The sequence below is a fragment of the Colossoma macropomum genome, unplaced genomic scaffold, assembly GCF_904425465.1.
Source record: "Colossoma macropomum unplaced genomic scaffold, Colossoma_macropomum, whole genome shotgun sequence".
Classification (NCBI taxonomy): domain Eukaryota; kingdom Metazoa; phylum Chordata; class Actinopteri; order Characiformes; family Serrasalmidae; genus Colossoma; species Colossoma macropomum.
This window is the reverse complement of record NW_023494786.1, coordinates 8,348,616-8,376,431: the sequence shown is the minus strand read 5'-3', so window position 1 is coordinate 8,376,431 and position 27,816 is coordinate 8,348,616. Positions and strand designations below refer to the sequence as shown.

The following is a 27,816-nucleotide window of genomic DNA, read 5'->3' as shown; positions in this document are numbered from 1 at the left end:
TAAGGTGCAGAATGCCAGTTTTACTTTGAGATATATCCATTTTATTTTTTACAAATACACATTTCTACATTTAATTAATCATTTGTAAATTTCATTGAACCACATGTGATTGACTTAATAAACTAATAAAATTGTCCTGAAGAGTATTTTTTTTCAATGACCACTGGACTGGCTGAAGACTGTGTTTTTTTGGCTTTTGGCCTGTAGTGTTCCATTCAGTAATTAACATGCATTCTCAGCGGGATTCAGGTTGGGTGACTGACTTGGCCAGTCAAGAACATTCCTCTTTTAGGCTCAGAAATACTTATACTTAAATACTTACTAATTAGTGCGTTTGGGGTCACTGCCCTGCTACAAGGTGAAGCACTGTCCAGTGAGTTTTGATCCAATCAGTTAAGGTGCTTTTTTATTATTTCCTTTTTTATAGCAAACTATAATATAATCTTTTTGTTTTTAAGGCTTACCAGTAGTTTGCACATTATGGTAAACCCCCTGAGGCATTCTAGTGTATTTTCATTTTGGTAGTTTTTGACCTATCTGTGTATTTTTACAACCATAAGCGTGTTAACACATGACCACCCAAGCGGCCTACTGCAGTTTAGTCCACCCATTCACACTGAGGTGATAAGGAGTGTTGTTAATGCGGACAGTCAATAACTGAATTGGTGGAGAGGAAGATGATGGGGTGTTGTAATATTTCTGGCCAACAAAAAGAAAATGTATCATTACACAGCCTTCCAAAAGGATCTAGATATCCAGAAGGAGTGACTGAAGTTTATATTTTCTGATGTCCCTGAGGACTTTGTTTGTTTCATACATTTCCAACCAGATTTGTTTTGAACACTGTATGCATCATTTCGACAAATAACAATAGAGGTAATTTACAATGTATCAGTCTCCAACACTCTGGATTCAACTCATTAAGGCCTTTATGATGAGCTGATGAGGTGTGGTAAATGAGGTAGGATGCCAAACTCTGGAGTGCTATTTCCCTCCAGGACTAAAGTCTGACACCTGTTATGCAGTGGTTCTTAATCCCAGCTATCTGAAGCTATCAACTACCTCAAGCTATTGCTTTCCCCAAAACATCTGACTGAGCTCATTAATTGATTATCAAGCCCTAATATGAGCTGCATCAGGGAGTGTTGGGGCAGGGATTACTCGAAAATGTGCATGGAAGAGGGTCACCAGGACTGGAGTTGAGAACCACTATTCTCACTCACAATTGGGATCACATGAGTTTGGAAAATAGACAGGTAAAAATTAATTGAAGGGTTTTGCTCCAAAATGCATTATAGGCCACTTCCAAGAATTTTCGTTTTTTTTTGTTTGTTTTTTTTTGAAGTGACCTTTACACATATAAGAAATATTATTACTATATTGTGATTAATCCCACAATCCTTATCAAAGAAATAAAAATGTATTTTTTATTATGTCAGCCGTTAAAACCAAAATTGGTACAAATGGATCTACAACGTTTTAGAATAAAAAAAAGACAATATTTATATAGAAAATGTAGATGATGGTTCTATTAAAATGCACTAAAGAGCTGATTTTAGCACAGCTCATGGTTTGGCTGTTCTTGATTAATATGTTTGTAAGTCTCATGATGGTCTGCTTTACTGGCACTGACACTTATCTGGTCTTCCTTTTGAGAGACATCAGTGACAGACAGGATGAGCTCAACACTCTTTGCTCTGTTAAGCAATAACTAATAATATAATACATTGTATAGCTAGATAAGAAACAGTTATGCAGCCAAGTATAATGCAGAAATACTGCTTCGCTCAGTATTTCTGCATTTTAACCTCACAGTCAATGGTTAATTTCAAATCCAATGTGCTCAAGCCTAAAGAACATATGTATAAAATATTGTCAAACTGTGTCTCATGTGTGTGTCTCATATATACACACATTCCAGCAGCACTGCTGTGTCTGATCCTCTCGTACCAGCACAACACACACTAACACACCACCACAAGCTGAGAATGATCCACCACCCAAATCATACCTGCTCTGTAGTGTCCTGTGGGGGCCTGACCATTGATGAATGGGGTAAAGGCAGGATAACAAATTCTGCAAAGAAACAGATGAACTACAGTCTGTAATTGTAGAACTACAAAATGCACCTATATGGTAAATGGAGCTGATAAAATGGACAAAAAATGTAGATACAAAGTAGGTACACCCAATAAAAGTGCTCAGTAAGTGTATATTTGGAATACAGAACTGTGCAAAAAGTGTAAATTATTTACTTTTCAGGAGATATTTCTGAGATTAGGAAGACAATTCACTTGCATAAGGAAGTGGAAAGTAAAAGGCAAATAAGTAAAAAAACCAAAAGAACAGGAGTTTCCAAAAGTGAAATGATTAGAAACTACAGAGAAAATAAGACTCCTAACAAACGTACGAGCTGTTAGCTGTCAAGAAGCTGTTACTGAGAAAATGACAAAAAAATTTGCTAAGCAAAGACGCTGCTGGTGTTTTCAGAGCAATGGACTGACCACCCCAGATCACCCACATCATTCAATGTGTTTGGGATTACTTGTATTGTGAGAAGCAGAAAATCCAACCTTTTAAGACTGAAATTTAGAGGAAAATGTCTTTGCAGATTTCTTTGAAAAACTGAAAGCAAGTCTTTCAAAAAAGAATGGAAGCTCAAATAAAGGCAAGGACACATTAAATGCTGAAAAAGTTGATATAGTGTTTAGCTGTTGTATTTCTGTGTTTTTTTCTGATGTTGGGTAATTAATAACTTAAATGGTCATTTTGACTGACATAAAAAAGTTTTTCTCCTTTGTTAAACACAGTGATGTCCTCCTTGTATGCGGTTGAAGTTTTTTTGTAATAAGTTTAGAATTAAATTTGCCCAGCTACTGTTATTACAGATGCCACAGACCGAGTAATGCGTTTAAAATGTCTCAGCTGTGGTCTGTCATTGTCCTGACAGTTTAGTATTTCCATTTTTGACAGTGTCACAGCCAAATGGTGGGCTAGCTGAGCTACACTGGCCTACCTAGCCCCCCTGTCCAGACTCCATTCTTATGCCAAGCCAAGACTCGCGAGATCAAACGAGGGAGAGTAAGTTAAGGAAACATGGCGATGTCTAATTTGTTAAAGGTAAGAGAGACTACAGCTTACTGCATTCAAATTACGCGTACTGAACTGAGGCTCTGTGCATAAATAATGCTTTGAACGCAGCAGACGACTGTCTCTCGGACATTATCCATGACAGTTTGCTCGGGCGCCTTCTTGCAAAGCCACTTTATGAGACTTGCTAGCAGGCTGTTTTTGCTAGTCAGGCTAAAGCTCATAATGCTAGGCTAGCTAGCTTAGCCTGTGCTAATGGTGGCATAGTAGGGGGGCAGTTAGCTTAGTAGCACACACAGTAAGATTGTGATTTATGTCTGGGCATTTTTTTCGTCCGTCCTCTAATTTGCTGCTGTTCTACAGCGGCATAGTTTCGAAAATAAGTCTGAGTGAATCCGAGATGGACAGTTAGCGAACTGGCTAGGCTGCTCAGTAAGCAGATACCTGCGGATAGTCACCGGCTAGTAGCCATTTACCTGATATCTCACGTTAGATTATATTTTCCTGGCTCAGACGGAAAGGCCGTGCACCACTAACTCTGTCGACATTTTAAAGTCGAGTTATTGGTGTTTGCGATATGAATTTTAAGGTAGCTAGGTTAGCTTTCTCGCTAACGTAAGCTGACGGCAATATTCAGGGAGCTACTAACGTCGTTGCATGTTTCTACGTTTACAGAGAGCCTTAGAAAGTTAAACCATGACGGAGATTATCTATGGTTCTGTCACTAGCCCCTCTGAATCCTCCGTTATCTCACCAGCTCGGTAAAGAATACGTAAGAATGGCTGCTTAAATTACCCAGGTTAAGGTACAGTTACCTGTAGGCAGCTGTCACTGAACCCTATTTTACACGCTCATCAGTGGGTAACCGATGCTGAAAAAAGACCATAACATTAGGATTAAGGCCTGATGGTTTTGCTTTTTAATGGGAGTTAGCTTGGTTACTATTACAAACTACTAGTTTCCTGTAGGACACCTTTAGATCCCGTTAGGAAACCATCAAATGGATCTGGAATCAGTCACAGAACACCTGTTAAACCATTAGAATCATGTACACTGTGAAATCAACCCATCAGGAAAAGCCAAAATACCATTAGTGGCTATTGGACACCAACAGGAACCAAGAGAAACTGTTAATGGTTTTTATTATTATTTTTTTTTAGCAAGGACGTTAACCCCATTACTTGTCAGTTTGTTACCCAAGGGTGTCTAGTTTAGCATGGGTTTTATAATTAGGTAGGTAACGTATCTGCAGTTTTCTAGAATTGTATAGCTGGTGCGCTAATCGCTTTGGGATTTACATGAAAGAAGATCTGTCTAATGGCAGTGCAAGACAATTACGTTTTGAGACAAATCTTTTAACCAAAACGTTCTGACTGTTCTAAGTGGGGGTCCTATAAGAAGAAGTATTTGAGCACAGTCACAGTCTGCTTTTCTGTTTTCTCTCTCTCTCTCTCTCTCTCTCTCAATCCTCATTTTCTCCTGTAGTGTGGAATATAGGCTAAGTAGCTTATCAAGCCTTCTTTGATCTTTCTCAATCCCTCCCTCAGAACAAAGGGTCCCTCCAGTTTGAGGACAAGTGGGATCAGATGCGCCCAATTGTCCTTAAGTTGCTTCGCCAGGAGTCCGTAACTAAGCAGCAGTGGTTCGATCTATTCTCGTAAGATGACGAATTCTGTTTTTTTTTTTTTATAATTTTTTTAGCCCTTTCCTTATAGTTTTACCTTGGCATCGGTGTCATTGCTTTGTCATTTTCTTCTCTGCCACAGAGATGTTCATGCAGTCTGCTTATGGGATGACAAAGGCCCTGCAAAGATCCACCAGGCTCTTAAGGAGGACATCCTAGATTTTATTAAGCAAGCCCAGGCGGTAAGGAATGCTAAGGGTTATACTGAGGTTCCTCACAAGGCTTCCTTTTAATAGCTGAATTGTTCACTCAGAAACACTTAGGTTGTGATTCAAATAGTTAGCAGTTTGAGTGATTCTCGCTGACACTGACGCCAGCTTGCACCTGTTCTTCTGTTTGTCCAACTCTCTGGTTTTCAGAGGGTGCTCAGTCACCAAGATGACACTGCTCTCCTCAAGGCTTACATCGTGGAGTGGAGGAAGTTCTTCACGCAGTGTGACATTCTGCCTAAGCCATTTTGCCAGCTTGAGATCACCTTGATGGGCAAGCAAGGTAGCAACAAGAAATCCAATGTGGAGGACAGCATAGTGCGGAAGGTGAGCAGGGACAAAAAGGACTGGTGTTGTTAGCGCTTTGTTTAGCAGGATTTGTGGCCTGAGCAAGCAATACATTCAGTTTGACCTTTGTCCTCTCTCCTCTCTGTTTTTGTCTATTCGTAGCTGATGTTAGACACTTGGAACGAATCCATCTTTTCCAACATTAAGAATAGGTTGCAGGATAGTGCAATGAAGTTGGTTCATGCCGAAAGGCTTGGAGAAGCTTTTGACTCTCAATTGGTCATTGGGGTGCGCGAGTCCTATGGTGAGAGAGAAATATTAGAAAATTATGTTATTGTTATACCATGTAGTGTTTAATGTTGGAGGTGTTATATACATGTGTGGGGGGGTGGTATAGGAAAATATGTATTTTACAAGAATATAACCTTTTCTTTGGGAGAAGCTGCAGCCTACTGTTGGTATACTTTGACTGCAGAGACATGATATGGGGTGTGGCTGTATATGTATAGTCCAATAGAAGATTCCTAATATACCTTTTTTTTAACAGTGAACCTGTGTTCCAACCCTGATGATAAGCTGCAAATCTACAGGGATAACTTTGAGAAAGCCTACCTTGACTCCACTGAGAGGTTCTATAGAACACAGGCACCCTCCTACCTGCAGCAGAATGGAGTACAAAACTACATGAAATATGTATGTGTTTTACATTTTGCTCAGTATGTCAAGTTATGATTCTCTGATATTTTGTTATAGGGAATTTCACTGTTAATGACATATCTAGTTCATGACAAGTTGGTTTGTGAGAAGAAAACTAAATAGACATACTGGTCTTCAACTTCAGTTTACTTCTTGTAACTGTACGTGTCCACTTGCACTTTTTCTCACCGCATTTCACTGCACCAGATCTCTGCTTGCTACTGGTAGGCGTTTCTGTGTCATTATGGAAATGAAGAAACCATACTGAACATATCTGGGGCACTAAATAATTTTCAGAATGCATCGATCATCCACACAAGCTAGAATGTTCGCTTGCTCAATCTCCCTAACATGCTAGCTAGCTACCTTAGCAAGTAACCTACGAGTCCTGTATGATTTAAACTTTACTTTATCGCTCGAACCATGTAAACTTTGCTGTGGTAAGATTTCGCTCTCCATTTAAATGAATAGGATGCGGCAAGGTGAGGTTGCAAGTGGACAAGTACTGTAATACCTGGACTTAAATAATCATTTTGTCTCTTTGTTTGGTTTCGTGTTTGTTAACTGCAGGCAGACGCTAAGTTAAGGGAGGAGGAAAAACGCGCACTACGGTATTTAGAGACCCGACGTGAATGTAATTCTGTTCAAGCAGTGAGTATTTAGCTTGCGTCCATTACCAATTTTCATCCCCCCCCACCCCCATGTCGAAAATCTTAGTCTTGGAAAATTTGTTTCTCTGTTCCTATTCACATCTTAAGCTTATTTCTTTTTTCCCTCTGTATCATATACAATATTGTGCCATATTTTTCTATTAAGAATTACTGAATGACATTGGACTTTTGTTCTAGCTTATGGAATGTTGTGTAAATGCACTGGTGACGTCATTCAAAGAAACCATCTTGGCAGAATGTCCTGGCATGATCAAACGCAACGAGACTGACAGTAAGCACTGGTTCAGCTGAGCTTACGACACATTTATGTATGTTTTTTTAAATTGGGTAATAGTTTGCTGATATGTAAATTGTTCTACACATCTGTGCAGAGCTGCATCTGATGTTCTCCCTGATGGATAAAGTTCCCAGTGGAATTGAGCCTATGCTAAAGGACCTGGAGGAACACATAATTAGTGCTGGGCTGGCCGACATGGTTGCTGCTGCTGAGACCATCACAACTGTGAGTGGAGAACAAAACTATAAAGACAGTTACCATATTTGATGTTTGTGGAACTTGTGTCTTCTTAATGGCACTCCAGGAGGATATTTAAAGTACATTATTGCTGTAAAGCAGGATAATTTAAGCCCACAGTGAGGACTGTCACCAGTATCCTCTCCTATTAGACAGAGTTGACTTTTGACTTAGGGTGTCTGGCTCAATACCCCCAGAGTAGGTCTGTTGAAATTGCATATTGGGATAGAACATGTTGCCACAGACACACATAAACTAGCAACTAATATGCCTCTATTCAGGACTCGGAGAAGTATGTGGAGCAGCTTCTTACTCTCTTCAACCGCTTTAGTAAACTTGTGAAGGAAGCGTTCCAGGATGATCCTCGATTCCTCACAGCCAGAGATAAAGTGAGTATGCTGCTGCGTCTGTTTTGTGTTGATGCAAAGGCTCTTAAATGCTCACTGTGATTTACTGGGCATTGTTAGATTCATGACTGCAGTCTTTTACAGTAACCATGATGATCATTTATCAAAATGCTAATCAAAATCTCAATTAATCCAAGTCTAAAGGACACATATGCATACATGCATTTTTGAAACACATTTTGGAACAGATGAGCTTACAATGTGCTTGCATGTCTTAGGCATACAAAGCAGTTGTAAATGATGCCACAATATTTAAGCTGGAGCTGCCAATGAAGCAGAAAGGGTGAGTAAATGCAGCTGTGTTGTTCAGACTTTCATATGCCATTTACTCAGAAACTTCATGCATTGTTAAGTTGTTGGTTCCTTATTCACTCCATTTTTAGAGACTGTACACTTTTATCTGCTTCTCTTTTTGTCTTGTTAGCCGTTGCCTATTTTTTAATGTTTGTTTGCTAATAGCGATACACTGATAAAGCTAAATGTATTAGCATTTATAAAATGTATAAATTGGGTCATCTACCTTGAATAGCATTACAGAGAAATATAACATTTATTTTTGTAGAGTCACAAACAGGGCTAGTCAGATGTTTTAAAAAAATAAATAAATAAAAAATATTGCACTGGCTATACAGGCCACCAAGCCAATTTATCTTATAGGCAAACTGACGAATTTGTGGCCAGAATAGCAGAAAAATGTTTATTGTGTGTACATTGCATTTACAATTAACAAGTCTGCTTCAGTACCAAAAGCCTGTCGTGTTGCTTTGAAAGCAGAAATATTTATTTAAAAGCTTTACATTAATAAGAATATTGCCGTTGTGGTCATTAGGTACTGTTTAGCTACTGCAGTGACAGCTTCTGTGAAATGCCAGCTTATTTAACAAATTTTTTAACCTCATTTGAAAAAAGACCTAATTTCACAGAGTTAAATTAGCAAACTTTTGTCTTTTGTCTGTGATGCCAGATGAACTAGCTCAGCTGGAGGGACCACCACAGTCAATACACTGCCACTTTGACTAACGTGGTGGTTACGTTAATAAATGCAAAACAAATCTCCAAAGTAACTGGCCACTCCGGCCACAGGCTGTGCAATTGAAGTGCCCAAAATATGAAATATTGTGGCCAGGGTCACCGGAAAATAGACAGTGTCTATCCCGGTTAGAAACGCAGTAAAATTAATAAAAATGCAGACATTTTATTAATACAGCATTGCCTAGGTTTTCTGCACTTCCACAGTTCAATAAATACATCATCAAATACCACTCAAATGTACACATTTTTAAGCAATATTCTACCAATATCTATATGATTTTTATATAAATGTGCGCCTCTCTTTGTTAAATTGACTCTGTGGACCTATGCTTACATGCAGAGTGGGCCTCAAAACACAACCTGAGTCTAAGTGTCCAGAGCTGCTAGCCAACTACTGTGACATGCTGCTAAGAAAGACCCCACTTAGCAAGAAGCTTACGTCTGAGGAGATCGAGCTGAAATTAAAAGAAGTGGTATGGTTCTAACATTTATTAAACAGTCTATACAACAAAAACATCCTTTTCCTGAGAATGCCTGATTTACTAATTTAAGTTGTGTTGTAGTTACTGGTGCTGAAATACGTCCAGAATAAGGATGTGTTCATGAGATACCATAAAGCTCACCTGACAAGGAGGCTGATCCTGGACATTTCAGCTGATAGCGAGATAGAGGAGAACATGGTTGAGTGGTTGAGGGTAAGTATTGTACTAGGATGATGTGATTAACTTTTTATTTAGGTGATAGAGAATGGATGTGATGGAATAGGTGGGAGAAATGAACAGTTCTTTTTCTTGTCATCAATTTTCATTATTACTGCTTTTTTCCCAAAAATGTTTAGTTTTTCCTTTGCATTTTGCAGGAAGTTGGTATGCCTGCTGATTATGTCAACAAGTTGGCTAGAATGTTCCAGGACATTAAAGTCTCGGAGGATCTAAACCAGGTCTTCAAGGAGATGCACAAACACAACAAGCTTGCTTTACCAGGTGACGTCACTGCACAATGTTCATGTCTGAACCCATTCAAGGCATTAGTATTTGTATTCAATCAGTTTTTGTTATCTTAATTGTTCTCTGGTGCAGCGGATTCAGTCAACATCAAGATCTTGAATGCTGGAGCATGGTCTCGCAGCTCGGAGAAGGTCTTTGTGTCGCTGCCCACTGAGCTGGAGGACCTTATTCCTGAAGTAGAAGACTTCTACAAGAAGAATCACAGTGGCAGAAAGCTCCATTGGCACCACCTTATGTCCAATGGCATTGTGAGTTGGAATTCTGATTCAGTTATTTTTCCTTCCACCTGATGGTAAATTCTGATAGCGATCAATATAAAGCAGCACCTGTAGATTAGTACAGCATCTTTCTGTCTTTCCCATAGATCACATTTAAAAACGAAGTGGGCCAGTATGACTTGGAGGTCACTACTTTCCAGCTGGCCGTTCTCTTTGCCTGGAACCAAAGACCCAGGGAAAAGATTAGCTTTGAGAACCTCAAGCTTGCCACGGAGCTACCTGACGCCGAGCTGAGACGCACGCTCTGGGTAAGAGATCAAGTGTCAAAGCATAGTGTAGGCTAGGGTTGAGTGATTGTTTTAATTTTTTTATAAATATCTGTAAAAAAATATGTAATTCGGCTAGTTTAATTCAGATTTATATTCTGAATTTTATAATTTGGCAACACAAAAGCATTGAATATTTTTCATGGTTCCCACTGTCTGAAAAAAGAAAAAATTTAAAACAAACACTTTCTCCACTGTCTGAAAACAAAACATTTCATTTGCAGTGAATGTCATGATTGTTTATGCATTCCTTCAATCTCAAATTCTCATGTCCTTTTCACAAACGCTCAGATAATGGTTGGTTGTATCTGAGTCTGACCACTTCAATAAGTGACCAAATACTAACTTTGCACAAAAATATAATATCCAACAGGATGATGATAGTGTAGCCTAGTGTTGGCCTTTCCAGGCTAAATTACGTAGATGGAGAAGGAAGTGGCTTAGTTTCCCTGGTCAGGTTCTCAGATGTCCAGGTTTTCTTGCATGTGTGCTTGACTTTGAAGTTGAGTAATTCAAGTCCTGATTACATATGCCATTCTGACTTTCTGTTTCTCTTTCCCTTTAGTCGCTTGTTGCCTTTCCAAAACTCAAACGACAGGTCTTGTCGTATGAACCTCAAGTGAGCTCTCCCAAAGATTTCACAGACAGTACATTGTTCTTTGTTAATCAGGAGTTCTCCTTGATGTACGTATCTATTCTTGGGTCATTTAAATGGATTTGCAGTTCTGAGTTTTTTAGTCCCATGTTTCTTGATTTATGAGTAAGTGGTGTCAATAAACTCTTAGTGCTACACTGTTTTTTTTTCTTTTGCTCTCCAGAAAAAACTCAAAGGTGCAGAAGAGGGGAAAGATTAACTTGATTGGCCGCCTACAGTTGACTACAGAACGAATGAGGGAAGAGGAAAATGAAGGCATTGTTCAACTTAGGATATTAAGAACACAGGTATGTGATCATTGGGGGAAAATTGCCATTTTATTTTTAACATAACATGCAAAAGCATTTTCTTTCTTCATTTTTCCCCCCTTTCCTTTTTGATCTTTTAGGAGGCTATCATCCAGATCATGAAGATGCGGAAGAAGATCACCAACGCCCAGCTGCAGACAGAGCTGGTGGAGATCCTGAAGAACATGTTTCTTCCCCAAAAGAAGATGATCAAGGAGCAGATCGAGTGGCTTATCGAGCACAAGTACATAAAGCGAGATGAGTCGGACATTAACACCTTCATTTACATGGCGTAGCGCTGAGGTTTACGCTGGAGATGCTTATTGTTCTGATCAAGGTGAAGATGGTGAAACCTGCAGGAGGTCAGCAGTGGGAGAGGGGTGCTGAAGCCGTGGAGAAACCACACTGGCTGCTGATCTTCTCGTGGAGCGACGGGCTTGTTTTTAATGACCGACAGTCACACACCAGAATAGCTCATTTAAAGAAAATCCCTGCCTTACCTTACAGTAAAGAAACATGAGTTGAGGATGGGAGATTTCAGAGGAAAAAAAGACAAAATTGACTCTATTTTTGCCAACTGGTAGTCAGTATGCATGGTGGGTGGTTTGCCTTTTTTTTTTTTCGTGAGTGTCTACATCTCCAACAGCATGCCGTCAGTGGGAATGTCTTAGTCATCCAAGGACCTGTTTGTGTGTGCTGTGTTTGTGTGCCCCCCTCTCTCTCCCAGCCATCCGTCTGGGCCAGACTGTGTCCACTCTTCTCCTCCTCCCCTGGCCCACAGCTCACACTGCGCCTGCTGCTGTCACCATCCTCCAGTGGACATTGGCCATTCTTACAGGTTCCTACAGCTCCCACTGCAGCCACACAGGAGCCCTCACCAGGATGGAGGACTTGAGCGTTAGCACTTTACACACTCTGCCACACTATGTCAGCATGGCTTTCTTTCTTTCATCTATTGTGTGTGTGTGTGTGTATGCGTGGGTGTATTTTTCTTTGTTTTCTTTCTTCTTGCGAGATCACTTTTGAACTCAAGATAGCTGATTGACACAGTGTGTTTATGCTGCAGGATGTCCATCCAGATGTCACAAAAAAACCTTCATTTCCTTTCCCTGGCCTACACTGCATCAAGCATCATCTGCCTCTACTCCTCCTTTAGGAGGAGGATGATATGGATGTTTAGTAGGTGTTAACAGGTGGTTGCTGTTGTTAGTTATTGTTGTTATTGAGGTATTACAAGCCAGTAAGGTCACTGAACTTTTATTTTTGTGTGTTTTTCTCTCGAGTGGAGGCAGATGAAAAACCTCACATGAAATAGTATCTCTCCATTCAGATTTGTCCAGGAGAGTTTGTTCACTCCAACTTTGACCTTCAAGCTTATGAAGCACATAAGTGGATATTTGAGTTTAAAAAAAAGGTTAGGTCCAAGTTATGTCCGTCTAATCTTTACTCTGTAAACCTCAGGCACAGTGGGGCAGCCAAGTTATTTCAAGCAGATGTTGTTGGAATGTTTTCTGTGCTTGAAGCAGCTCACAGTACTGGTTTGCTTACTCCCTTACTAATTGCACATTGCCAAAGTAAAACATGGAGGGGTTAATATTAATATTACACAGGAATGATATAGAAAAATATTTTGTAGTATGTCCTTTTTACCCCCCTCGTTTTGGATTGGTTCTGTCCGACAGACTTAATGACTGTGTCTTAATTATCTTGTCACTTTTTTGAATTTCCTGCAAAACAGCCACATCATGTATTAACAAATTGGAGCAATTTGCTATAGTTGGGCCTTTTCAGCTCTGCTGTTATATCAGGTTATGTAGTACTTGCTTTTGATGCTACACCCTTGAACAGAAAAGCCAATAAGCAGGTTAAGAGAGTTGTTTGGTGCACTGACACACTCTGAGCTTTATTATGTAATATTTGACACATTGTAATCACTAGCCAGACCTGTGAACTTAGTGATATTGCGTTATGTGATGAGATTCGTTTAAAAGTGTAGCTGCTAATGTGTCTTCAACCTATCTAAAATGTTTCACACCAGTCATTAGTTGAGACATTTGTCTCCTTACCGGGAGTAGCAAGTGATCTGAGATCGTTTATTTTTTTTTAGCTTGTCTCATACCTGGCATCATTTGGCATGTGATTATAATGTAAAAGTCATTAAATATTACACAGAAGAACTTGTGTTAACCAAAAGCAAAGTGTATACATGGAATAGTTCAATTTTTGGGACATAATTTGTTTCCTAAAACAACCCGTCCATAATATTTCTAACAGTTTTACACAGCTGCCTTTCTAAAAGACAACCATTTTTCTTCCCTGATGCAGTAGCAATTCAGTGTTGTTATGTTTTTCCAATTATCTTCCCTGTCTGTGTAGCATGTTATAAGTCTTGATGAAATTTAAGATGTTCGTATGGATAATGCCAAAATAGCCTGAGCTTTTTGTTCAGGTTTAAGTGGGCTACATAAAAGTTTTCTAATTTATCTAATTTTATTTAATGGTCATTAAGATTCCCTTAAAATCCTTATAAATTGGCCTCAGACATGAATGATGAACTTGATTAATCAGCATAGCACAGTGGTCACTGTAATGTGTTGTAATCAGCTGGAAATTCATGCCACGTTAATGAGAATGTGACAAATAGTGCAGGTTCACAGACCAGACAGGAAAGACTGTTGCAAGCTTGGGTGTTTAATTCTGAGCTTTTAGGAAATCAAAAGCCTTGTTGCCTGTGTAATCTTACATACAATTCCTTCAGAGCAGCAGAAAGCCAGTAAAATGATAATATAATGTTGTTCACTTTATTTATTCAGAATTATAATGTGAGTGGGGGTGTGGGAACGGATGTGTATGTGTGCATTGGGTAATTGGGAGCCACTGATCAGTGAGACACAGTGAAGTTCTGTTTCTACATGATTCATTGCTTAATTTACAATTTGTGGAGAGGGTTTATTCTTCCCTTTCCTCTGACTGGCCTGTATTGCTTGTGAAGTTAAACACTTTGGTAGGGATTTTTTTGTTGATTTCTGGCAACAGGTGGTTTGAATGTTAGGCCTTTAAAGAGAGAATGATGAGATTGGAAATTTGTATTAACTTCCGAATGAAGGCATAGTATATTAAGCATTTTGAATCATTTTTGCAAGCCTATTTCAGGCATACTAACAGATGCATGTCCTAATAGAAATACATTCACACAAAACCAGAATGAGCAATAATCAGGCAAGCATTAAACACTTGAAGAAAGCTGGCAGAATTTGTTCTGGATACATCTGAGCCCTGATCATGACTGCCTAGAATTTCCCTTTTGCAGTGCTTTTAGTATCGCTTTAAGTGAAAGGCAGTAGGACATGGGGAGTTCTGCCATTATACGTAGATAAGAGGATGTCATGTTGTGTTTGTAACATTGAGGCTTGTACTGAAGTGGAATAGGAGTGTTGCATGAGAATTTGCACTCATTTCCAGCATTGGCTGCCCCACTTTTATCTCACACAAAGTTACAAAGCGCATGCATCTCTTTTCCTTCATCTGCTTCCACTGTCCTTGCAGTTTTACAGTTATTTTGCAAAACGGATCGTTATCCAAACTTGACACTGGTTTTCAAAATCTGTAAAGAAGTGTGGGAGTCTGTGTGTGTTCATTCTTCTGCCCACTTTTCACATACTTTCTACTGTTACTTTATCCAGACATAGCCTATATGCTGCAGTGAGGCATATAATCAGTATTTGTCATCTTAATTGTTTTTGTATCGACAGGCGTCGCAAAAGGTTGAATAGAGTTGTCGGAATGATTTTCAGTGTTAATTTCTAAGTAAGTGACTAAGTTTCTGCACTCAGCATTTTTTTTTCCTCCAGGAAAATGAAAGCAAGATATTGAGTATGCTTAGTGTGGGATGCCACCTCTGTGACAATAAAAAAATATTAATTTAATTATTAAACGTGCATTTACTCTGCCTAGGATTGTCTAAATATACTTTTTAGGATGTGCAGATCTGTAAACTTGAAGAGTTGGGTTTTCGAATCCTATACTGAATATATCAAGCGAATGTGTGCCGCTAGCTGCAGTGAGGGTTTGGAGCCGCGGAGTGCCCGAGTGGACGTTTATCTTGCAGTCTGGGTGAACTGTTTTGGTGTACTCCATTCATTTATTTTTCTTTGAATGAGTTTCTTTTTTTTTTTAAGTTGTATAATTTATTTCCTTGCAAAATAAAGATGTCTTTTAAGGAGACTGATATGGCTTTGACTTCAGGTGTCGGTCTTTCAGTGCACTGTATCTCTGGACGTCACTCATTTGAGTAAAGGGACGAATAGTATTTTTTTCTTCCCTCACCATTTGCATAATCTGAATGTAAGACAGCACATGCAAGTCATGTGAACATCTAAAGACCCAGTCATTTCTATTAAATAATAATACAGGTTTAGATTGTGCAACTATGTCAGACAAGACAACAAACGGGCGGTGAAAGAACAGTATATGATATGTGAGATTTAAAAGGGATCAACATCAGACGAAAGATAAAATGCTCAGGGGGGAAAAAAGCTCAAATTTGAAAGAATTTAAACATTTTCATGCTGGTTTCATTTTCTGACAGCATAAAAATACAAATTATTCCATTATGGATTAACTGTTGCAGTAGATTAGCTGGCGTCCAACATAACTTCCAAATAATCTTGACCAAATTAGGAGATATTTTCTGCAGTTTTTTTGTCATTTTTTGGCTCCAAATACTTTTTTTTCATTGCTAAAATAGCAGCCTAAATTGATCCCAAACCTAAATTTCATCTGTACTTTTGTCAGTCTTAATAGATAACAGTACATCATACAGTGTGAGAAACCACATAAGCAAGTTTTTTTAGATTGTTTAACAACACAGTGCAGTTTGAAATGATTGGTTGATTAAGGTGTATTTTTTACACAATGTTAGTTGGCTGGCTATAAGCTTCTATTGCTAATCAGGTACATAAGTGTCAAAGTTTAGTGCAAAACTATAGAAGCAAACTTCAGACAGTAAATATGTCTTGGCTGATCAACTACATGTGGTGTAGACTGGGGGAGATTTGATTTTTCGGTCTTTTAAGTTTCCAGCTGACAACCTTCTGTGTGTAAAATACTGTTTGTCCAGTAGATGGTGGTACATCAGTAAAAAAGAGTCTTTAGCACTGAAAAGGCAGAACAGGCTGCAGTCCTAGTCTGGCCTGTGTACTGGCCTGTAAATGTGTAACTGCTTGTTACTGATTATATTTCATAATAAAGATTGTGAAACATACAGTGGTACTTTAGTGGGGGAGGCAGCTTTCCCCCCCACAGTGATTATACAGGGATCCTTACTACATAATATAAAGCAGGGTGCTTCGGTGAACTGAAGTCCGACGCATTCAATTTTCTTGCTTATTTACGTTTTTGCTGTCTATAATGACGTCTGTTTGGAAAGCATTCAGTGGTCATGATATACGTTTATTTAAGGATAAAAGGAGTGATGGTGCTGTGTCATCCTTACTATCAGTGTTTGCTCCTATCCTGCTTACCTCCTAATCAAATGACACTGAAGTGACATCCACCTGACTTGTTCCTCTCCAATATGGTAACCAGCTGTCTCACTTCCCTCTGTTTTACACCAGAGCAGCATTAAGGCATTACAGTTAGTAAACTCTCCAGAACATATGTGCAGAAACATATAACTGAAGTCACATATACACCAACAGACCACATCATTAAATACTACTTCGTTTTTTTTTTTTAATTCTACTTCGTATCTGCACTCATTGTCCATTTTATCAGCTCCATTTACCACATAGGTGCACTTTTGTAGTTCTACAATTACAGACTGTAGTTTATCTGTATCTCTGCATACTTGTTAGCCCCTCTTTACCCTGTTTTTCACTATTAGTATTATATAGGTGGTGAGTCATTTTCAGCATTGCAGTGACACTAACGTGGTGGCGGTGTATTAGTGTGTGTTGTGCTGGTATGAGTGGATCAGACACAGCAGTGCTGCAGGAGTTTTTAACCACTGTGTTGACTCACTGTCCACTCTATTAGACACTCCTACCTTGTTTTTTACACCTTGTCAGAGATGATAGCTCATCTGTTGCTGCACAGTTTGTGCTGGTCATCCTGTAGTTCTTCATCAGTGGTCACAGGAAGCTGTTGGCTGGATATTTTTGGTTGGTGGACTATTCTAAGTCCAGCACTGACACTGAGGAGCTTAAAAGCTCCAGCAGCACCGCACACTAACACACCACCACCACCATTAGTGTCACTGCAGTTCTGAGAATGACCCACCACCTAAATAATAACTGCTCTGTGGGGGGTCCTGGGACCATTGAATAACAGGGTAAAAGGGGGCTGACAAAGTATGCAGAGAAACAGATGGACTACAGTACACGGTAGAAGTTTACCTATATGGTAAGTGGAGCTGATAAAATGGGCAATGAGTGTAAAAACAAGGAGATATACTTAATGAAGTGGCCGGCTGGTGTATTTGCTTACACGTAATACAACGTCTACATGTCTTTCAGTGTTTGTTCTTTTGCTGCTCACCTCCAAATGAACTCACAGTATATTTGTTGGGAAAAGTACGCTGTGGTTGTGGTGTATTATTTCAGTTTGAAATGAATATTAATCGTAAGAATGCACCATAATGTGGAGCTTTGTTTCTCACAAAACAGATATCTGCCCTCAGGCCTATGTTTAGCTAGCAAACTAGCTAGAATGCAGTTTAGATTCTTTATTCAAGCTGGATTATTTTAGCCAGCTACCTCATAGATAGCAAATATGAAATAAACAGCATGTTGTATTTTTCACTAGTACTGACAACATTTGTGGAAGAACGTGTCACCAAAGTGACAGAAGTAGCCTAGCGAGTAGAGACTGAACAACCACGGTAGGGGTGGCTAGGGGTGTTTGGTCTGTATTACAGGGCCCATATCATGGAAAAACAAATTTCCATCACTTTTTTTGAATAAAGGAGTTAAATGACAATATATATTGTCAAAGTTTCAAAACATACCGTTCACTACCAGGTACATATAGTCCACATATGGAAACCATTTTGCAGTATGATGAAGCAACAAGCCAAGAGAAGCCGGGCCTTACTACGATTTTATTACGGGGACGGCTGTTCTTAGGTAGGACGCGAAGCGGAAACGACATAAACAAGTATTCCGCCGACAAATGTAGTTCCTTTGGTATCGTTGCCAAGCAACTATGGACCTGCAGGAGAAGAACGTTTAGTCGCCCATCAGTGTATACTGCAGTCCTTTCATTAACCTTTTACCTTTTTGTCCTGTAACAGTGAACTTATGATAACACAGCACTGTTTAAGGCAAAAACGTTCGCTTTATAAATACTTTTTGGTCACAAAATTACCACCGAGAGTCTTAGCGCCAATCTGGCCGCGCCCCTCTTCTCACGCTGGGGCCGAAACTCGAATAGCTCCCTGCTCCCTACATAGTACGCTAACTACGGAGGAAATTGACTACTAGATCCTGCACCCCAACAATGCATAATATAGCTAAAAGGGATTCAGCCGCATCCATTCTAAACCTATATAGCTAGCACACTAATTAGGGAGTATGGAGTCGTTTGGGATTCAGCCTGGGTTTGACGCTACTTCTGACTGAAACACGGACATCTGAAGCGTGTGATCCATTCAGGTGACATTCTTTACACTTTTACACTGCAGTTTTACAGTGAATCATGTGGTAAGTACTTTAATTCAAAGGCTGTGATATTAATGATGGGCTTGTTTAGGCTGTTGGCTATGTTTTCGCCTGTTAGCTAGCTGACCACCCTGGTTCTAGTTAAGGATGTAAGTCGCCAGCCCCTCAGTTTAAACAGAAACGGGTTCTTCCTTCATCAGTACATTCGGTGGTCCATGCGAGAACAGAGCTCATTTACATGTATCAGTCTTAAAGGGACAGAAACAAAAGCAGCCTGTTTCAAGGGATAAAGACAGGCTGGAAAATAGACATAAAAAGAACTAAGATCTTGTCTGGTATATAAAATGAAATAAATGTAATAAGTGGACTTAAAGGGGAAATATAAAGTACATGAATTGTGCAGGATATGGGTCCTTTTATATATTTTTATAGGTTTTTTTTGTATTTTGTACACTTGTTAATGCACTGAATTAAAATACATTTGATAATGGTACTTAACAAAATCAGGTTGCCAGAAGACTTTAGCAGATAGTGTCATATATTCAAGCAACACTTCAACTACACCTAATATAAACAGCATAAATTATTATTATTATGAATATAAATTACTTTTATGCTTTCAAACAGCATTTTTATTGATTCAATTCTCTATCTTTTATGTCTACCTGGTTCTTAGTGTAAACAACATTAAAGAAGAAAAGTCCTTACAAAGCTGACAAAAAAGACACTTTACCAAACAGGTCTAATAACCTTTTCTCAGTTATTGAATTAAAATACATTATTTAAGCAGGAACATTATAGGTCAATATATATATATATATATACTCCCCCCTATATACATTATAGGTCAATATATATATATATATATATATATATATAGATATATATATATATATATATATATATATATATATACTCCCCCCTGTCTCTCAATGAAGATTTAGTTATAGTTTATTTATTATTAGATTTAGTTATCTGTGTTGTAGTTAAGAGTCTGCCCAGTCAAATGCCTTCATTAGAGGAGGCCACTGTGGGAAAAAAAAAATTGCAATGGCATTGCATTACCTTGCAATAATTTTGTATTCACTTGCAATGATTTTGCCTTCCCTTGGAAATGTTTTGCATTCTCTCATAAAGGTTTTGCATTCCCTTTCAAAATCCATTGCATTTGCAACAGAATGCACAATCAGCGCGAGTAAATACACAATTATTGCAAAGGAAAGCAAAACATTTGCAAGAGAACGCAAAGAATTATTGCTAAAGAATGCAACATCATTAGTTTTTTTTTTACAATCTTCGTACAATGTAGAAAAAAGAGAGGGAAGTCCTGCGGTCTTTTGGTTTCCAGATATGAAAGGCAAACGGCAGAGTTCGGGATGAATCAGAATTCCAGTTTATGCCACCCGTAACGCCCACTGCTGTTTATTCCTGGACTTACAGGAAAAGAGTATTCATATACTGTGTAGTCTGTGCTAAGCGCCAGACTGAAATGAAAACACATATTCTCTGCGTAAAGACACACATATAATCACTGACATGAACAATTTAACACTGAAGGGTCTTCATCACTAAAGGTGCGATGTCTGAACTGAAGTAATCTGAATCCATTTGATCTGGTACCTAATTCCATGTAATGTGGGTTATCATTGGTCCAGAGGGAGTTTCATGATTGATCTGTCCGAAACAAAGCAGACTAATCATTCCCCTCACTGCCCAAACACACTCCGCCCACAACGAGCCGGCGTACAGCTCATTTGCATTCAATGGCCAATAATGCCTTGCGACGCTACTTTCTGATTCTTGTTTGTCATCTCGCATATTGTATTCTTTCGTAAAAAATAGCTAAATATGTCATAATATGAGCTATGTATTATATAATATAATATATGATGAAAAGAAGATATTTTTACCCAACCATGGACGCAACATCTAGTACAATGGCGAGGTATATATAGTTACGTCAGGGTCAGCTTTAAATGCCCGGATGAACCTCGGTGGTCCGGGGTGCAGGCTTCAAACCTGTAGCTGCTTAGCGGCAGAGTGGTTCAATTCCACCTTTCGGGCGTTGGAGAAGTCCGCAAGAGCTGCGTTTTGAGTGAGAAGAGAGGCGGCTTGTACCACCGAAATGCTAGAACGTGCACCATGAGTTGCCATATCCAACCACCCCCACCGAAAGCGGCCGGAGGAGGAATCGGGTGGCGCGCTTATACAAAAGGCGCCGAGGCTGAAGTCAGCTAACTATTCGACTTTCCCTCTCCAACCAAAACGGCACTGCAGGTACATTCCGACCTCTCAGAATGTGACTGCTGCACTATTTAAGGTGGAACGGATCAATTCGAATAAGAAGCTGACTCCTTAAGAGCGACTGAAATGTCGTCGATTTACAGCATTATGGCGCCTTTATGACCCACTAAACCATGACTGCCTCTCTCTCGTTCTCACAGTGTCTTGCGGCTGTCATGACTAAATGACGTCTGATGTACACGCACGAGGCGCAACACTTTCACGGAGAAATTATTTTTCTAAAAACACTTCGAGACTCTGCCACGAATTCACCTCCTGGCTTGAGAAGTGGGGAAACGGACCAATAGCCGTTTTAGACATTTCTCACAGCCAATCACAATGGTCCTTCTACCTCAACGTCATCGGCAGTGGCCGAACGTGCCCTTGACTAGCATGTGAGCTGACAGTGGTGCGAGTTCGGCTGTTTGAAATGAGTAATGCAGGTGGCTAGTTAACCAGGCCAGACACGCTCAAAATAAACTTCGTCCGCGTTTCCTCAGGTACGTGTTGGTGGTTTTAGCTGCAGTACTTTCCTCGGGGGAACAGCCCCTTCAATCGGCCATGCTGCAGGAATAGACCGGAGTTAGCACCATGCTAACTGCTTGGACAGCAGCTGCAACAGAAGTTGTTTACAGACAGTAACAGTCCTGTTTAGACAGTAAAATAAAGTCTTATGTGAAGACAGGAGAACTGTTTGAGTTCATCTTACTGGAGGACAAGGGTTTGTGGTTTGGTTCAAATATTCATCCAGATCATATGAGCATTGTAGCTAAGTTACATCAGTGTAGTTGCCCTGATGTCGTTCTGGATGCCTTGTTTCATTTTGCAAAATCTTTTGAACGTAAAGAGACACTCCAGCTAAAGTGAAAATATAACCCTTGCTACATCCGTTCTGAACGTGTATGTTTTAACGCTTACAATTATCTCTAGGGTGAGTTTTTTTACAGTTTAAAAACTAGAACCCCGTATCTTGAAGGGGAGAGCAACTTTTGAATAACTTCAAGCACTATGGGATAGACAGATGAGAACAGGTGCTTGGAAGTAGCTAGCTAATTCAGAAAAAACCAAGTAGCTATAGATTTTCTTGCCTCTACTTCAGTGGCTATATTAGCAGTCAGAACTATGCGATCACCGTTGGTTGTATTCCCAGGTGTTGTACGACATATTTGCTTAATGCATGCTGGGTGTTGTAGTGAGAGGACACTTATGGACAACACAACATGATGCAAAATCATGAATTCTGTCATTCTGTTGAGGCTAACACTTTAGAAGTTCCTATCTCTGGTGAACTACTACACAGCAGCAACCTGAAACTAGCTACAGATCAAATAGGGAAAAATTAGCTACTACAATAGGTGTCATTGCATATCATTAACGAGTACACCTTCTGACCCACTAAACTGCTTTCTTTATCAGTCTTTGTGACCACCAACTGAAAGAAGATGCCTTTACATAAGTACCCTCCACGACTATGGGAAGCCATGAAGTTAAAGAAGGGCATCTACGCTCGTCTGCCGCAGCACTATCTCAAAGCTCTGCAGGACACAACCCCTCCTACCCCTGTGCACTGGAAACCTCTAGGGGTAAAATACAGGGTTAACCCCAAAACAGGCCAGCGGGAGCGGGTGCAGGACATCCCCATCCCGATTTATTACCCACCAGAGTCCCAGGATGGCCTTTGGGGTGGAGAGGGCTGGATAACAGGATACAGATATGCCAATAATGACAAGGTGAGCTGTTGTAAAGGGTGTGTTATGATTTTGAGGTTAAATTGCAGGATTGGCAACCTCAAGACTTAGAGGGTCACATGAATGCACTGATTGTAGTCTCTTTTCTAACACTCTTTTCTAATATGCTTTATGAAGAACTTCAGTTTTCAGAAGTTTGTTCGACTGGTTGAATCAGGTGTGGTAAATTAGGGAAGCAGTATAGTATTAAGGCCTTTCATGACTGGAACCTGACATTTCTGCTTTAACATATGGAAGAATTAAACTGCCTACATCAGTACATTTCCCTGAAAAATCAGCATTTTCTATAGGTACGTTCAGGAATAACGTTAAATACTGTTTATTTGCAGCTCTCTGCTAAGGTGAAGAAGATCTGGAAGCCTCAACTCTTCAAGAAGGAGCTGTACAGTGAAATCCTCAACCAAAAGTTCACCATCACAGTCACGGCTCATACGCTGGATCTTATTGATGCTGCTTATGGCTTTGACTTCTACATTCTGAAGGTAATGTGCATCTCTAATATATTGTGATTTAGTAAGCTAATCAGAGGAACAATCAAAAAAAGTCTCTTAGGATTGATAACTGTAATTTACTTGCTGAAGAAGGTTTTTTCTGTATTTTTGTGTTTGCTCAGACACCAAAGCAGGATTTAAACTCCAAGTTTGGGATGGACCTCAAACGTGCAATGCTTCTCCGGCTAGCACGGAAAGACACAGAGCTCTACCCAGATGATCCCGTTCAAAGGGAGAAGATCTACAACAAGTATAAGGTACACTGAATTCATGAAAACTGTGATGCTTTCTGGTTGGTAAAAGTACTCATTGTATCATTTATTTTGAGTGTGTAATGTGGTTGGATATTAAATGCTTTCCTTTATATTTGTCCTTTTCCCCCCTTGGCCTCTGCATTGCGGCAAAGCAGCAGTTTGAGATTCCAGCTGAGGAGGCGGAGTGGGTAGGACTGAGTCTGGAAGAGGCTGTGGAGAAGCAGAGACTTCTGGAACATAAGGTGATATTATACACTGTTCATTAGCATGGGAGACCTTGCACTTTGGGAATCTACACAAGGCCTATATCTGTAAACATCAGATCCCTAAGAGTTTATACTGTCCCAGTATCTGCACCAACAACAAAGTACAGAAAACGTAAATATGTAATTTATTTAGTTTAATAATTAAGGTTAATACTGAGACATTGGACATTGAACACTGTAAACAGACGTTAAGCATTAAAGTGCTGTAGATATTAGCAGTGCACATTTCTTGTGGAAGGACAAAATACTGTTAAAGTGAGTAGGAAGGGTTTGTTATGAATTCATAAGAAAGCCTGACCTGGAGGTAGAAGTTCCTGATACTGGATGCTCCAATAAACAGTATCTCCATGAATTGTGTTGCCTTACGACTGACTGCCTTGCTGTATGTAAAACATGGAGAAACTAATTCGCTGAGCTCAAAAACATGAAACAGACTAATGTTCCTAAAGTACCTGCCTTCCACTCTTCATTTCAGTAAACCAGAAAAAAAGTACACCAGACCTGAAACCAAAATTGACTTTTACTTTTTTCATGTCTCTGGTCAAGCACATGATTCATCATAACACATCAAAATCTTATTTCCCTGTTTTGATTACATCCACGTGCACCAGCAGCCCAAGAAAAAAAGTGTTAACCAATAAGATAGTGTTTCACCTCACCCGCTCACCATTATCAAGTGAAACGATCAGTTGACTAGCTCAGGGACCCTCCCTGATAACAGGCTACACTCATAAATGTGTCATGGTGCAAAAGGAAAATGCATTAGAATTTCTGATTCATGTTGACCTTAAAGGTGTTAGAGTTGAGTGTGATTGGGCACCCAGTGACGCACTGAGTCAGTTTTACCATCCTCTGGAGGACTGTTACGTATCAGCTCTGTGGCCTTACATGCCTGAACAATGGAGCTACGTTAATAAGAGGGAAGCAGACTTAAGCATTTGTTCCTCCACCTTTTATTCAACTTAGTAATGGACATTCCAGTGAGTCAGATCAGTCAGCTCAGTTCACCTCTCTCTTTCGGCTCCAAAACGGCTCTTCGTTCTGTAGTAACATCGATTTTTGGTTATAATTCATTTAATTTTTAATAAAATAAAAATGGCATCATGTCTGTTATTAAAAAAATGCATTAACTCATAAGTAGCCCTAACTGGATTGATTTCAGAGGTATCAAGATAGGCAGATGGGCAAAACACAGGCAAATCCATCAACCAGTCATCATCCAATAAAGGCAGATAAGAGTCAAGAATCAGAAGAACTAATGGGGCATGCTTGGAAACATGGATAAGATTTACATTAAAACAGCAAGAACAAAACCAGAGACTGGCACAACAAGCAACAGATTTGGGGATACTGAGGGGGTTTAGAAGGGGGTTCCAAGGAGATTCAGAGGGGTGGTCAGCTATAGCCTTTAAAATATCTACCCATTTGTTTTGTCTTAAATTACCAAAAAAAAAATAAATAAAATTCAACTCTTCAGTGTCGGTTCTGTGTTCATTTAAAAGAGTTGGCCCAAAGAGCTGACTTGTTTGCAAATGACACGAATAAGTTCACATAACTTTTTGTGTACAGAACTGCATGAGCATGTAACAGAATTGCTTTTCAATATAAGTTTAGCACCTTTGACTCTAATAGAGAAGGAGCGCAGTGCCTCTAATACCAGAACAGTAGGTTGCTCATAAACAGTTTGCAGTTGGAAGCAAAGTAAACAAAGCGAGCTGTTGTCTTGCTAACAAATCTGCCAAACCAGCTAGCTGGATAAGCTAACAGCTTGTTCACCATTGCTAATTTTTTTTTTTGTTGTTGTTGTTTTTTGATTTTTTTTTTCTTTAGAAACAGGAAACTCGCTCTCTTATGCTCATGACTAGTGTGATTTTAATGCCTCGTGAAAATGTTTTACTAAATGTTGAAACCCACATAGAAAGCAGACCTTATGTTTCCTTTTTGAGTTTTTCCACTTCTCATGTATGCGCATGGTGTGGAAAAAATAGACGTAGTACATTTAAAAGAACAAGACAGGGTCACGCTTTGATGGATGCGAGTTGAAACCAAGTCCGAGGCTTTACACAATGATTAAAATATACAGACGTAACATCCAGTGTAGATCCCCACATCCTTTACTCAACCTGTCTTTTCTTTTATTCTGTCCCAGGACCCTGAGCCGCTGTACAGGAGCTGCGTGGACAAACTTGTGAAGGAGCTCGCCATACAGAAACTGTCAGATCCCCAGATTGTGGGAAAGAAAGACTGACGATGGGATCAATGCAGTAACATCCTTTGACCGTATAAATAAAATTGTATTTATTTGTGTTTGCCTTTCACTTTTGTATTGATGGCAGTTACAGTTTGTCACTTTTCTGTAAATATCTTAACAACTGCTCAAACAATAAAATCATCCTCAGATTTGTCAGATGAAATATTCTTTTGTTTGTCTGATTACAGTCATATGGACACAAATTGTGACCAACGATTACTGCTTGGTTGGTTGGATGCTTCACTGTCCATTCTCCTTCACTCCAGTAGATGGCATGGATTTCTGTGTATGACGTCACATCTGAGTGAAGCTGCTTTGTCATCCTGGGCCTGTTATTGATCCAAACACCACAACGTCTCGTCTACCACGAGTCCTTTCTTGTGTTATAATGGAAGTAGTGGAAAATACTTAAGTGATTGTACTTTGTTATTGTACTTAAGTATTATTTAAGCTGAATACTTGTACCTTTACTTTTAAACATACTTTTCACTCCTTACATTTTCATTTAGGCCTTCAGAGTACTCATTTCAAATCTCAAACACCAGGAGATTTTTCTGTTTTTCTTTTTTTCTCATCAGTCTAGTTCCCATCCATTATGTTTATGTGGTGTGCATTAGTCACAACATCCAGAGTTTGTTAAAAAGAAAAAAGGCTGGTTACTTGATGAAAAGTAAAATGTCCTGACTTACCTGTTACAACATTTACATTTTACTTTTATATACTTACATACGTTTAAATGTAAATAGGTTATTACTTGCACTAAAGTAAATTTTGTCTCCATACTTTCACTTTTCATTGTGTAAGATTTTGACACTGTAACCACACTTTCACTTATAGAGGAAACCCACTGGAGTGTCTGCATAATAAAATGATTAAGATGTAAACAAAGTCATTCGGAGTGGCTTGATATAAAATTGTCCATTGAGGTCAGAATTGTTCACAGTGGTGGTGACAGGAACAACATGTCAATCATATCAAACCACCTTGACTTACTTTACATCTCAATGATTGAATTATGCAGAAATTTTGAAAAACTGGCAGAATTTGACAAATTTCTTTGTACTTTTTCGACCCCTACATAAACGCTCTAGTCTGCTGGAGTATTTAAAATGTAGCTAACCCTCCTATTATCTCTGAGGTCACTCAATTTTTAACGTCTCTAAACAAATGACTGACATCATTTTTTTTTTCTTCATATTTAATGACTTTTCCTAATTTAATGGGGATACGTGGGTGCACATAAAATTAACATGATATGTTGTCAACGTCCTGTACACATATTGTTCGTATCACTGTTCTTTAGGATCAGTTTGGCCCCAGGCTATTTATGCTGTGTAAAACAAGAAATATCAACATTTTACACACATTTGTTTTGGATATTTGGATAAAATGCACATTTATCATCTTCAGAACGTTCCCTCTGCTTCAGGGCCCTGACCTAACATAAATAAACCTGCTGTAGTGCGAGAACCACTTATAGTTCACACTACATGGTGGAGGGGAAAACAAAATTCCCACCAGAACATTAATATTTCCCAGAGGTTTAAACTGTTTACCAAAAAAAAAAGAAAGTATAAAAGATGTTAGTGAATTTGAGGATAACAGGAGGGTTAAATAAGAGGATACCCTACTGTAACGTTACATTCAGTCAAGGTTTGTAAGGCAGTTGACTCGCAGCTTGTAAACTGCTCTCCTTCAAACTCATGTTAAGACCATGAATATCTGAATAAATCATCAGCTGCTTGTCTATAAAAGCTTATATACAAAGCTCACATATGTTT

The 27,816-nt window shown here is 39.2% G+C and overlaps 2 protein-coding genes and 1 non-coding gene across 4 annotated transcripts; all 3 read left to right on the top strand.

Annotated features, from left to right (window-relative positions):
- The first annotated feature begins 2,996 nt into the window (after window positions 1-2,996).
- On the top strand, window positions 2,997-15,317 carry cul5a (cullin 5a). The gene is made up of 19 exons (XM_036559758.1): window positions 2,997-3,120; window positions 4,638-4,747; window positions 4,857-4,956; window positions 5,134-5,310; window positions 5,434-5,575; window positions 5,819-5,964; window positions 6,538-6,618; window positions 6,816-6,909; window positions 7,010-7,140; window positions 7,434-7,541; window positions 7,778-7,842; window positions 8,932-9,064; window positions 9,155-9,286; window positions 9,451-9,574; window positions 9,671-9,846; window positions 9,963-10,124; window positions 10,708-10,826; window positions 10,961-11,084; window positions 11,186-15,317. Exons 1-19 carry the CDS (start codon window positions 3,097-3,099, stop codon window positions 11,378-11,380), a joined length of 2,343 nt encoding a protein of 780 aa, XP_036415651.1. The 5' UTR covers window positions 2,997-3,096; the 3' UTR covers window positions 11,381-15,317.
- A 5,403-nt stretch (window positions 15,318-20,720) lies between these two features.
- trnastop-uca lies at window positions 20,721-20,807 on the top strand. Its single transcript has one exon. It is a non-coding gene; the product is annotated as a tRNA-Sec (tRNA).
- Window positions 20,808-21,377: 570 nt separating this feature from the next.
- mrpl28 (mitochondrial ribosomal protein L28) lies at window positions 21,378-26,817 on the top strand. Of its 2 annotated transcripts, none has more exons than XM_036559749.1 (7): window positions 21,378-21,525; window positions 22,442-22,755; window positions 23,103-23,255; window positions 23,387-23,521; window positions 23,674-23,760; window positions 25,934-26,048; window positions 26,224-26,817. In XM_036559749.1, the coding sequence occupies exons 2-6, from the start codon at window positions 22,468-22,470 to the stop codon at window positions 26,030-26,032; spliced, it is 762 nt and encodes a 253-aa protein (XP_036415642.1). In that variant the 5' UTR covers window positions 21,378-21,525; window positions 22,442-22,467; the 3' UTR covers window positions 26,033-26,048; window positions 26,224-26,817. The 2 variants fall into 2 exon arrangements, with proteins under 2 accessions (XP_036415642.1, XP_036415635.1); XM_036559742.1 differs by having other exon boundaries at window positions 25,934-26,064.
- The last annotated feature ends 999 nt before the right edge of the window (window positions 26,818-27,816 follow it).